The sequence below is a fragment of the Ambystoma mexicanum genome, chromosome 1p (assembly GCF_040938575.1).
Source record: "Ambystoma mexicanum isolate Mex_15411 chromosome 1p, UKY_AmexF1_1, whole genome shotgun sequence".
Lineage (NCBI taxonomy): Eukaryota > Metazoa > Chordata > Amphibia > Caudata > Ambystomatidae > Ambystoma > Ambystoma mexicanum.
The window spans coordinates 964782335-964795141 of NC_090921.1; the positions used below are offsets into that span (position 1 = coordinate 964782335).

General features: G+C 45.8%; 1 protein-coding gene across 2 annotated transcripts in view; it reads left to right on the top strand.

The window, feature by feature from the left end:
* PRMT7 (protein arginine methyltransferase 7) overlaps positions 1-12807 on the top strand; it is a 936033-nt gene that overhangs the window by 648482 nt on the left and 274744 nt on the right. For both annotated transcript variants that reach the window (XM_069653680.1, XM_069653690.1), the window contains exon 14: positions 6963-7124. In XM_069653680.1, the coding sequence (XP_069509781.1) occupies positions 6963-7124 (162 nt within the window). The remainder of the gene's footprint in view (positions 1-6962; positions 7125-12807) is intronic.

The window sequence follows — 12807 nt, forward strand, 5'->3', positions numbered from 1 at the left end:
TCCGCTATACCAGAACTCCAGGGCGATCATCTCTGTGTTCTCATCGCCTGGTGAAGGAATTTATGAAAGGACTGTTCTGATCATTCCCGCCGGTAAAGGCTCCGGCCCCGGCGTTGGAGCTCAACGTGGTGCTAAGCAGGCTCATGGGGCCGCCATTCGAGCCTCTGCATTCGGCACTGTTGAAGTTCCTGTCGTGGAAGACTGTGTTTCTTGTGGCCATCACCTCCGTACGACGAGTGGGAGAGATCCAGGCCCTCCTCTGCAAACCACTGTACCTGACTTTCCACGAGACGAGGGTGGTGCTGAGGATGCACCCCTCATTCATGCCCAAGGTGCCGCCGGACTTCCATCTCAACGAGCCCTTGGTGTTACCTGTTTTCTTCCCGTTGCGTTGAACCAAAGAAAGGCCCTCTCGAAGGCTTCCATTTCCAGATGGCTCTCTGGCTGCATCATGCACTGCCACCGGTTGGCAAACCGACCGTTGCCCGGCCGTCTGAGAGCCCATTCAACCAGAGCGATCGCTGCTACCACGGCGTTCTTGTCTGGTGTGCCCTTGCTGGACATCTGCAGGGCTGCTACGTGGAGGTCGACGCACACCTTCACGAGATTCTACTGCGCCGACCGGGATTCCAGCTAGGAGTCCAGAGTCGGGCAGGCAGTGCTGCGCAACCTGTTCGTCTGAAGGTGGGCCTGGTGAGGGGATAAGAGATGCTTAATGTTGAGCCTTGCCACCTCCTGTGGTTGTGCATGTGTGTACTGCTATGTATTCTTGTATTCATGAGCTTGTGAAGACCCCATGCTGGAGAAGGAACAAGTTACTTACCTGTAACTGTTGTTCTCCACCATGGGTCTGGCATGGATTCACATGCGAACCCTCCCTCCTACCCCTCTGCGGCTCTTCTCTTGGTCCTACTGCTACTTTACGTGCTACCAAATCTGAAGATGGCTGACAGAGGAGGGGCTTAGGTGGAAGGCAGTCATTGGCTGGGGGCAGTATGACCCAGAGACCAGTGATTGGTTACTAGTAGAAAGACAGTTCAGAAACGAAAATGAAACTGATTTTTTCTTTACCAAGGATTCCCAGCCTGACGACGGGGAATATTCATGCGCATGTGAATCCATGCCAGACCCATGCTGCAGAACAACAGTTACAGGTAAGTAACTTGTTCCTTACTCTGCCTGTGATGCGTGCATGGTCATTGAAAAACATAAAATGCATTCTGTTCCAGCAGTCCGCCCACCCCACTTGTGTGCTTTTTATCAAAACCTCATAATTTATTTTATTTTTATTTTAATACTCCTTTCGTTGCAGTCTCCCTCACAAAGGATCTGGGTTTCATTTGGAACTTTATTTCATATTCCTGCCTGTTCAGCTTAGTCTAAGCAATTTTAATCAGTTGCTGCATCACTTGTCATTTCATTGTTAAGGTATCATTTTATTTTTTCATGTAGACATACATTGCTTAGTCGTAGGTTTTTTAAAAGCATTCAATAGACAGTGGGGCTGATTACAAGTTTGCCGGAATCCCACTTTGGTAACGGGATACCGGCACACTGCCCTTACCGTCTCTACCGCCCGGTTTCCCTGAAAGCTGGGAAACCAGACATCAGGTGGCGGGAAGAAAGCCATCAGAGTGGTCCAGTCCAGACCCGACGTACGGCAAAAAAAACAGATGGTGGAGCAGCAGAAAGCCGACAGCTGATTGCGAGAGCCCAGGGGAAGCCAGAGAAGCTTGCCCGAGTTGCTTCGTGGAACAAGTTGGAAGGTACGCAGCAGGGGTCTGCCACTGGGAAACCCCAGAGGCTGTGGTTGTGAGGAAGTGCAGAATCGGCTTCCTCATCCAAGTGGGACCAAACAGAGAAGCAAAACATACTGGGGGAGAGGGCACCCCAAAGAAACCAGAAGAGAGATAGGGGCCTGGGACCAGAATGTACAGCGGTTTGGAAACCCCAGAGGACTTGGTTGGGAGGATGTGCAGAAGCAGTTTCCTCGTCCCAGTGGTACCAAGCAGAGAAATTAAGCAAACTGTAGGAGAGAGCAGTGAAAACAAAAAAAAAGAGAATGGTTTGGGACCCGAATGTTGAGAGATTTGGAGAGTTATATATACAAGATAATGCCTGTCAGGATAGTGAACCGGGCTTGAGTGAGAGACATTATAAAACTGAAGTGAGGGTCTGAGACCCAAAGGTTTAAAGGTTTGAAGAATCATACATGCAAAATAATGCCTGGCAGGATAGTGAACTGGACATGAGAAAGAGACATTTTAGACCTGAGAAAGTGGTGTCGGACCCACATAATGAGAAGAGAAGACCAGGCGAAGAGAGAGGGACATCCTTTGGCAAAGGTCAGAAAATGATCCGCAGAAAAGAGAGACATTCTTTAATCAAGGTCAAGAGAAGACCAGGGGAAGAGAGAGATATCCTTTGGCAAAGGTCAGAAGCAGTCCAACAGAAAAGAGAGACCTTGTTTAATCAAACTCAAGAGGAGACCTGGGGAAGAGGGAGATATCCTTTGGTCAAAAGACCAGAAAGGGAAAGACATATCCTCTAGCAAAAATCCAGATATAATTGCGACTGTTGAAATAGATCCTGGCAGAGGCTTGGGGAAGGGAGGCACTTTTCTGATCTTGGTGGAACTTTAAAGAGTTGCCTGAAAACTATAAAGAAAGGCCTAGTGGCGGCCAGGGGAAGGTGGATATTCCCTCATCATTTACAAACTGCCTAAAACCATCCAGAATGGGAAGGAGACACTCTTCTTGAGTTAGGGCGAGACCTGTTATAGTTTTTCTTTTGAAGTGTAAGGGACGGAAATAGGTTTGGGATATAGGACAGTGGACTATTTACTTTTGACAGACTTTCTGACATAATCCTTAGTTTTGTTTGAGGCAGGCAAACTCCTCTTAGTTATAGGGACAAGTAGGGTTCTTCCTTATTCTGTTAAATAAAATGTGATGCCAACAAACATGCTACCTTTGTGTCCCTAGACTACTTCTACACCCTACAGAGTGTCTTTTGTTTCTCTCTGAACTGGCCCAGATGGTTTGTTATCAGAGTTCCCAACAAAATGCCCCTCACCTGGGTTTAAATTGCACAACAAAAATATCATACTGCGAGCCAGAACCAGTGTCGGCAGATATCGTTTCAGACGATAGTTCCATGGCTGGCCGACAGAAGCTCCCGGGAGTCCAGTTTGGTAAAATGTCTGTAGTGCACTGTAGTGTTCCTCACCAAAGACACCTGGCCATCTAGCTGTCAAGGGATCTATGTGACCCATAACTGCGACGGGCGAAATGCCGACGCCAGTTACGGCGCGGCGCAGTGATCATATAGATCACTGTGCCCGCTTCCACGGCCTGCTTTTCCCTTTCCTTGAAACCCCCCCACCCCCAACTTACCTTTTACGGTGGCATCCTTCAGTGTATGTCGCCTGCACCCTGCTATCCCTGCGACGTCCGCTCCCCCCACTAACGTGGGTTAGAGCTGATGCCGCAGGGTGCTTTTCTTTTTTTCCGTGTCCCCCGCTTTCCAAAAATGGTATGCGGGGTTCACCCCTGCAACCCCTGACTCCCATTACAGTGCCCAAGCAGAACGGGGGACACCCCCGCAACCCCTGATGTGCTTGGGCTCAGTAAATGTCACCCTCATCTTGTGCGCCCCAAAAGTCGCAGTAACTGCGGGGGCGCACAAATGAGGGCGACATTTTTGTACTATTCCGCTGCATAGCAGCCCTTATAATAATAGCTCCAGATGAACACCCAGCGGTTGGGTTTGAAAGGGTGACAGGGTGTCTCTGGTTCCTTTGGCAATGCTTGTTTAACGTGTGAATAAACACATCTCAAAACCTTTAACAAATGTTGCCAATATTAAATTACGGGATCGTAAAACCGACAAGTTTCCCTGTGCTAGCCAGTGTAATTCTGCTAAGCACATCAGTCTTCCAGGATGTCACATGGGCTCAAGCCCATTTCCTATGTGCAGCGACACGCATACTCCTTAAAGTAAGCAGCAATATGTCTGGCCACTTCAAACCAGTTTCAGAACAGATTTTTGAGATTTTGTTTTTCAGGACCCTGTTTTGTCTTTCCTCCGCCTGCTGATTGTCGGTGATGAGGCCAATGGATCTTTTATAGAATATTTTACACTGCTCCTGAATTAGTTTCCCTCTGAAGTGTGTTCCGTGTTCACTATTTATGCTCACTGGTGCATTAAAACCCTTATGAATGCCTTGGCTACCACTTTTGCGCCTGCTTTGCAGGTAGATGAAACGATCCAATTTGAAAACATACCTTTTATGACCAATATGTATTGCCACACCACCACCTCTGGAAGCTGAATAAACTCGGAGGGAATCCTGGCGAACGGTGCCTAGGGCACAAGATGCGCTTCATGATCAACACACATGCTTTTGAGACACCAAACATTGTTCATATAACTGTTTCGCTTCTGGCAAAAGCCTCACGCCATACCATTCTTTTCATAACTGAACAACAATCCCTCCCTTTTGCCTACGTGTGCGACTCCGGGTGGTACACGTGGAAAATAACATATGAGAGATGTTGGCATCACTGAAAGATCATCCTTTGATTGTTAGCTCGGTGCATTTTTTCGTCATCTAAAGCACATTCTTGTCATTCATCGAGGTCATCAAGGGAAGACTTGAGGGTGGAATACAGAGGGCTAAGTGGCTGCACTTGTACTTGGAGAAGCAATGTTTCAGCCAAGGGAATGGGAAAAAGAGCAGCCCCCCTTACTGCTCTGCCCTTCTACGCATGGCATCTCTAGGGGTCTGGTGTGCAGCGCGTTTGACCAATGCTAGATCTTTGCCCCTCACTAATGAACTGAGGAGAGAATCTACTTATGAACCCTTCCCTTCAGAGCAAACCCAGCATGATCAATGAAAGATGGAGCCAGGACCATCATACCAACACAGGGCTGTCCCTGTGGTCTCCAGGCGGGGAGCATGAATGCTGATTTTGGGCAACACCACTGCTGGACTTGTATTCATTTAATTTTAGAGGCAAGAACTTCCTGACATTTAATATATGACAATCTTTTCATTACACATGGTGTTCTTTAACTTCACACTGTTGGGGAGAATTGAGGAAAATGGTTGCTGTAGTCGACAATTATGCATTCTCTGTTGCGGTCTTTCATTTGGATTCAATTGTTAAGTGACATTTTCTGAACTCTAATCAGTAATCAGTACTGTAATGCTTTTTGTTTTGTAGCTATGCTATATTTTCATTTTTCAAAATGTTGCTAGTTTGAATTTTCTTGTAGGTTTCTCATCTTTGGGATTATGAAATTGCTCTTATGAAATAGCTGGTTTCTTAACTATGCATTTGGTTTTGTTTCCCCTTTCAACGACACATGGGATTTGGATGTGAGGATGTTACCTGATGTGTACCTAGTTTTTGCTTCATTGACCAAGTTGCGACTTCCCCAATCTTTGTATCGCAAAATTGGGATTGAGAGCCTTTGGCTGTCGTCTTTTCTTATTGTGTCCTCATTGAGAGCGTTTTTTAACCTACCTTTTTCTAGGCAGAATAATGTATGCCTGACAACTGCCCTTTGATAGATTTCCGCTTTTCGTGTTCATCATGTTTTACATATTTGTCTTCTCTTGTGTGCTGCACTTTTCATTTCTTCTCCTGGAACCAGTGTAGAAAAGGGCCCAATTGTGAACTTAACAATATTATCCTTTAGGCGCTGCTAAATTGAATATCTAGGATTTTGTTCACTCTCTAAAATATGTGTGCTCTTTTTTGCATTTGCTGAGCCATGAGTCGGGCTGAAGAAAGTTAGACTTGTTGATATGTGTGTTTCTCCTGTTTATGGGCGAGATTATCACCAGTACTTTGCTTTTCCTGCCGGGGCTGATTGTTGGCCTTTTTAAAGAGGTGCAGTATTAAACTTAACTGCCATCTTCTTCTAGTCCTGCGTCTTGTCTTAGTGGGGACAGGATGCTATCGAACAGAAGACCCCTTAAAGGTTGGCTTGGCAGTTTGTTGATTCAGTGGCTGCTTGCTGGGCGTTACAAATAATGTTTCCTTCCTCAAAGGGTAGTGTTGCAGAGACAACCCTTTCTTTATAGGATACTCGAGAAGGCTTCATCTGCTTGTCTCTATTCTGTTTGGGCTGATCCTCAATGGTGCCGTCATGACTGGCACAAACTTGAGGTGATTCAAAGGACTTGGTCACTCCAGATTCTACATAGAATCCTCACAGAGGATAGACAATTGCGTTAGCAATACATTTACTGAAATTAGAGGATACGTTATCTATGTCAAGGGATTCATGCAGAGATGTCAGTCACAGCACAGAATCAATTGTGTGGACAGTGGGCGACAACATGGATGAAAAGGATTTTTTGCCAGGGAATGGGGAGGTAGATTCACAGGTAGAGTCAGAGAATTACCAAAGGTTTACCTCTGACTAGCAGCTACTAACTGCTGAGGAATTCGGCAACTCCAATCTACCCGCGGTACGCCGATGCGGCTACTGTGCTTCCCTCTGAACTTCTGTAATCCCCTTCTCCCCAGGCAGTTTGACATTTTCGGCCACCAGATGTTAGGGGAGAGGAGAAAACAAGCCTCACCATTTACCATGGCTGCCTCCACTCAGCTGCTGTTTCTATGTCTTGCTTGTGCATGAGCGTGCTCTCTATTGAAGGATCTCTTGTGTTATAATCTGTGTTGCAACTTCATTTCGGTAAGTAGGATACTTGATTGTACTACAGTGTGTCTGTTTGAAAGTAATCGTCAGGTCTGATATATGCCCATGTCTTCATCATGTGATTAGGATTCTCTTTCTAACCCTTGAGACATTGGTTTGCACATGCATGGGGAAACATGTCTGATCGGTTTACTTTTAGAGTTATCTACAGCTACCAGTAAAGAATGCATTTTTCTGCATATGATGTAGTATTTCTTTGAGGACATTTTGGATTTTATTCTATGCAGGTATCTGTGTTCATTGGCGAGCCCTTTTTCACCACGAGTCTCCTGCCCTGGCACAACCTCTACTTCTGGTACGCTAGAACGGCTGTGGAAAGCCACTTAAGCAACAATGCTACTATTCTGCCTCAGTCTGCCTCCCTTCACATGATGGTCGTGGAGTTCAAGGTGAGCCACCTTCATTGGGGTCCTGTGTGTTTGACTTTGGTATTGAACTAGGAAAAATAACCCAAGATGTGGTCCATCCATCCAGGCTTTTCCAGATTTCTTGGAGGAGATGCCTCCTGAGCTAATGGAGCAACTGTGGGCAGTGCCTAAACCAACAAGAGTTCTCATACTCTTAGGAACTGTTGGTCAAAGGAGGGCACTAAGTTCTAAAATAAAGTGACCAAAAGCAGGGCATGCTCTGGGTGAAATGTCTCACGCTCCTGGACCCCTCCTCCCCCTTCGCCCTCCCGCCCTCTGCATCCTGGTTGTCATGTTAACTGACTGGGCAGTTAAAACCGACCAGTGCTAAGTCGATGCCATTTCCTTATTTCATCTGCCAGGTTGTGTCGTAGGAACTGCGCTGGCAACCACAGAAATGATTTTGCAACTTCTGCGCAATACAGAAATATTAGAGCGCTGGACCTCACTGTGTGTATGCGCCCCATCATTCACGTGTTCTAATATAGGCCTCTGCAAACGTGCTGTAACATCATTTGAATATTACTCTCCCTTTGAGGGATGAATGTTTTAAATTGAAAAGGTAAACGTAGGATGACCTAGTGTTTTTCACTCAATGCAGATTTTCAGTATAGTTTATGTCATGCAGACTTTAAGTTCAAAGCTGTTCAAAAAATCAGTCAGGCCTTGATATTGTTCTCAACTCCCCTTACTTTACTAGTCTGACCTTCGCATCATGCCGACTCGAAGCATGCTGCAAACATCTTGTGAGACTGGAGGAACATTCCATCCACGACCATGTTTCAGCAACTCGAAAACAGTAAGGCAGTTTGTGGACCAACAGCGTTATTTATACCTCAATTAAATTATTACAGCAAATATTTATTCAGTAATGCAAGGCAACCAGCACAAGTAGATATGAAGTAAGATGAATTCTAAAAATATTGGCAATGCCAACCTTGAAGTACAGAGTGCAAATGAAGTATTTCAAAGTCCTGCACACAACGGGTTAAACCTCAACTTACACTACCCCGCACTTTTACTAAACTCACTTTTACAATTGCATGGATGTGAGCAGCCCAAAATGGAAAGTGTGTTGTGAATTAGTATGAGCGAAGTTGAATTTGTTGTTTGATGAACTTACAACGTGCCATTACCCCACTGAGTGCCTCTTTTTGTAGAGGGCTATTGTGCTGAATTGCACCGTGTGTGTATTATCTTGAATGTGTTATTCTGAGCACATTGTTGTTTTGCAGACGTGTGCTCAGTGTGCGGGCTTGTAGGTAAATATAAGGATGGATTGCCACTAATGAATCGAGGCCATCATTTTCAAAGCATGCCTCTTAATGTATGACAGCGCCTTCCTCAGGATAGCATCACATGATGCGCCTATATTAAAGGAACGGAATAATATACCCAGGTGTCAGCGGCCTATATACAATCATATGCAACTTGTGCGAGGGTAGTCAGTTTAATTACCTTGACTTCATAACCCTCCGGGCGATAACATGTTGCCTATGCAGAAGGAGAAGTCCATTATTATAAACTGCTCCTGGAATACATTGGAAGGAGTGAATAATTATTAGGGTACTCTCTGAGGAAATGCCCTGGCAATGTGACTTCTCGCAGCCGCCATCAGGAAAGAAAGCATTTTACATAAATAGAGCATTGGCTAGCAAAGGCGCCAAACGTGTCTTCATCTCTGCTGTTATGAATAACGCAATAGAATATGCACGTTATTGCCACATTAGGGGGCACCCTCCTGAAGAACAACACAGTACCCACTGGTATAGGAGTCCTTCTATTGCTCTCACAAGACAATATAAGCAAGTCTGCTTCTGGTTGGTGCCTGTTCTTGGGTTGCAGCATTGCATGGTCTGGCTGTAAAGTAAAAACACAGAGGCCTGGCATGGGGAACTTTTAGCATAACAAAAGGGCCTGGTCACTCCAGAAGCACTGGACTTGGATCGTCCTGAGGCAGGCATGAGTCAGGAAGCAGACAACTCACAGTAGGACAAAGGGTGCCATGGTGGGAGCGGGGACAAGGGGCCTCGTACACCGTGGCAAAAGGGAGCGGACAATTTATTTATTTAGCATTTTTTATTTATTTTGCATTTTTTAAAGCGCTCACACAGCCCGCGGGCATCGAGGCGCTGTTACAGGATTTTTTTTTTTAGTTGTGTAATTGTTTTTGTCTTAGTTGCGTATTCATAACGCGCTTATTCTAAGCGCGGACCTGCTGCTGTGTTGCTTCCTGTGGTCTTGCTTCCAAGGTTCGCATGTTGCCGCTGAGCTATCCTCCCGGGACAATGGCCACACGCACACACCCACCCACACCCACACGCTCACTCACACTCACACACTCACACTCTCTCACACTCACACACACACACACTCTTTCCTTCTCTCTCTTTCCCTCTCTCTCTTTCGGATAGAGTTCTGCTTGTATCACGTTTGTTCTACATTGTTTATGAACAAATTTACAGAAACCTATGTTAAACTTGTAAAAGAAATGCAGGACAGGACATGACATGGCTGCCTCTAAAGAAGTGACTTGATTATTTTCTGTGTTTGCTCTCAAGATGAAATATATTTAGGCCATTGTTAAACTCCTGCATGATCCAGTTAACTTTCTTTGTGCACCTATGCTACTTGCATGTTGTAAAACAATAATTTGGTAAATTCACAGGCGCAAACAGTGGCTAACATTTCTTTTGAAGCTAGCAATGAAAAGATACCCAATTAAGTAGAATGTCTATATGAAAAATAACTGCTTTTCTTGGCTACCTTCACAAACAAGGCTGAACAACGCTGCTTAGAGGTTTTTGAGGTCATTGTAGTAAACCGATCATTAAAAAAAGGCTCGCTCTGACCCACCAAATTAAGATCACTTAACAGGAGCAACTACTAAATGAAAGGAACGACACTGAATATGTGTTGCACCGACAATGCTTTGGCTAGCAGTTAACTAGTGTTGCCGAGGCTGCTGAGCCCTTTGGCTGCCGCCCCGCTCACCCGCTAAACCAGGAGAATTCTGTTATTGGCTAGGAAGCAGCAAGCAGAGCCTGTAGAATTGGAATTGGAAGTGGAGTTTTGCTGCGTTAGGAAATTGCAAGGTCGGCAAATGTCCTTTCATGTTGTGAGCATGTTACGAAGGCTATCTGCGCATACAGGCCCATTAACACCAGCACTGCCAGCCCATCCAGTTCATACTGCCACGTGCACTCATTGGTCCCCAAGCAAGAACGAGAACTTGTTTCCTGTACCTATCCCATTCCCCATCATGTTAGACCCGGCCATTATGATGATGACAATGAAGATAATCATTTTTAAATAGGGTTTCATGTCGTATTCCATGTGCTTTAAAATCTTTCGTTACCCATTTATTTTATTTTTTAAGCCTGGACCTAGCTCGAGAGCAGCAGAGAACTGTACAGGGTGTGGGCTGCCAGCGTTTGTGCCAGGGTCTTTTAACAGTAGTGCAGTATTGTGCGTCTGTGCGTAAGTCTATACATCCATCAGGATTACTCATTGCACAGGTAATGTTAAAAAAAAAGCCACGTTTTGAGAGCCTCGTGGAATTGTTGGGGCATTCTGAGCCAATACAGGGATTGAGTTCCAGAGGACAGGTGCGTGACAATAGGATTGTTTGTGGTTCCTCTTTTTATGTGCGAGTTCTGATTTGAGCTGGTTGATTTTCCGCGTTAGGAGCATGTGCCACTAGATATGCAGTGCTTTGCCATCAGGTACGCTGGTGTATTTACGCATGGCTGCTTTGCAGATGATAGATAGTCTTGGACAGCATCCGGGCCTGAACAGAAAGCCAGATGAGCTGCTGGGAGCCCTTTCAGGAGGGCATTTCCCCATCAATGTGCAAGACCACAGGGGCCTACACTAAGGTCTGGAAGTCCTGCGGCAGTATGAAGGGTTTGCTTTTGCGAAGGGTGGTAATTTGGAGACATGTTGTCTGGCCCTTCTTTGCTATGTGTTTCTGGAAGGCCAGAATGCGGTTGATGGTGAAGCCTAAGAATTATGCTTAACCCAAGAATTGCAGATCTGATCTTTATAGGCGCATATCCTATGGACAAGTTGTTGTTTAGCCGGGGGACCAATGAGAACGACTTCAGTCTTGGAGGGGTTAAGTTTGAGGTAGGCAGTCGACATCCAGGACTTTCTGATGGCTAGGTAATTGCAGAGATGACTGATGCCCTGTGGGCTTTTTACTCTCAAGTAGAACTATAAGTGAGCATCTTCCATGTATTGGTAAATGGCTATATCGTGGTCTATGAGGAGGGTGCCCATCAGCTGCATTTAAAGGTTAAAAAGCATTGGTGAGTGGATGGAGCCTTAAACGCCTCCACGGGAGACTTGAAGCTGGTTAGAACAAAACGTGTTTATCTGGACGGCCTGGTGTCTGCCCGAGCAGTAGCAGGTAAACCAAGTCAGGACAGTACCAGTGAATTCCATCCTGTCAGTGAGGAGGAAGTAGAGGATTCCATAGTCGAACGTGTCGACTGCAGCCAAGAGCTGCCCTTATCCATGATTTGGAGGGTATAATTCACCACCTGGATGGTGTATGTCTTGATGGTGGACTTGGGGGGGCAACCCCAACTGATAGTCGTGTAGGATGTGTAGTTTTATTCTGGTGAATAATTGTTTTGCAAGTAATTTTTTCAAGATTTTGCTGATAAACGGAAGGTTCGTAATGGGCTGGTAGTTGTCCCGGTTATCTGTGTCTAGGGTCGTTTCTCTTTCAAAAGAGGATCTATGAAACCAGTATTGAGGGGGCCTGGGAATGAGCTTTCTGTGAGCATGAGTAATGCTGAGGAATATGTTGAGTGCCAGGCCTGTCAAAAATGCTGGAGGCTAGGATGATATTGTCAGAGTAGGAGGTAGGTTGGATGGAGGAGAGAATTATTAGGAGGTCCGGGGGAGAGAAAAGATAGAATTTGGTCCAGAGGGCAGTGTGCATACTGGAGTTTAGGGGGTCCAACACCAGAGATGGTTGATTCGATGTCTGTCTTTTTCAATGCAAAAGTTGTTGATCCTGAGTTGCTGGCACCTCAGGGTCGGGTGAGAGCTTCGTACAATGTTTTAATACTTCGAAAAGGGCTTTCCTTCTGTTAGCGGTTATCATGAGGGTGGTGGAGCAGCACGCAGCTTTGGACTTGATCAGAATCCTGTGAATGGTGCTGAGAGATTTGGGGTTGCTGAGATCTGCGGGGTTACCGTTTTTGCACCACCATTTCTCTAGGGCTCAGATTGTGCATTTATTTGAGGCGTGCTTAGGGTGTCTTAGCGTGCTGCTTTATAGAGGGGCATGAGTGTCCACCAGCTTCATGGCAGAGTTGTTGTATAATTCTAGGAGGACCGAGGCATCCTCTAAGGCGGGGAAGTCTGCGAAGATTGCTGCTAGCTCATTGACTGGGAAGGTTTTGAATGAGGGGTGCCTTGGGAATGGGCTTTTAGCCTGATCTTTGTGAGCCGTGTTAAAGTGGGTGATCAACAGTGGGATGGTGTCGTCAGACTAGTCGAGTGGCAAAGGGTCTGCACTAGTGATGATGGAGGATGATATAAAAACTAGGTCTATGGTGTTGCCTTTGTTGTGTGTGGGGGGAAGCCACAAGTTGCTTAAGGTCCATGGATTCGCTCAGTGCGAATAGCATTTGAAGTGTGGCTGTCGGCA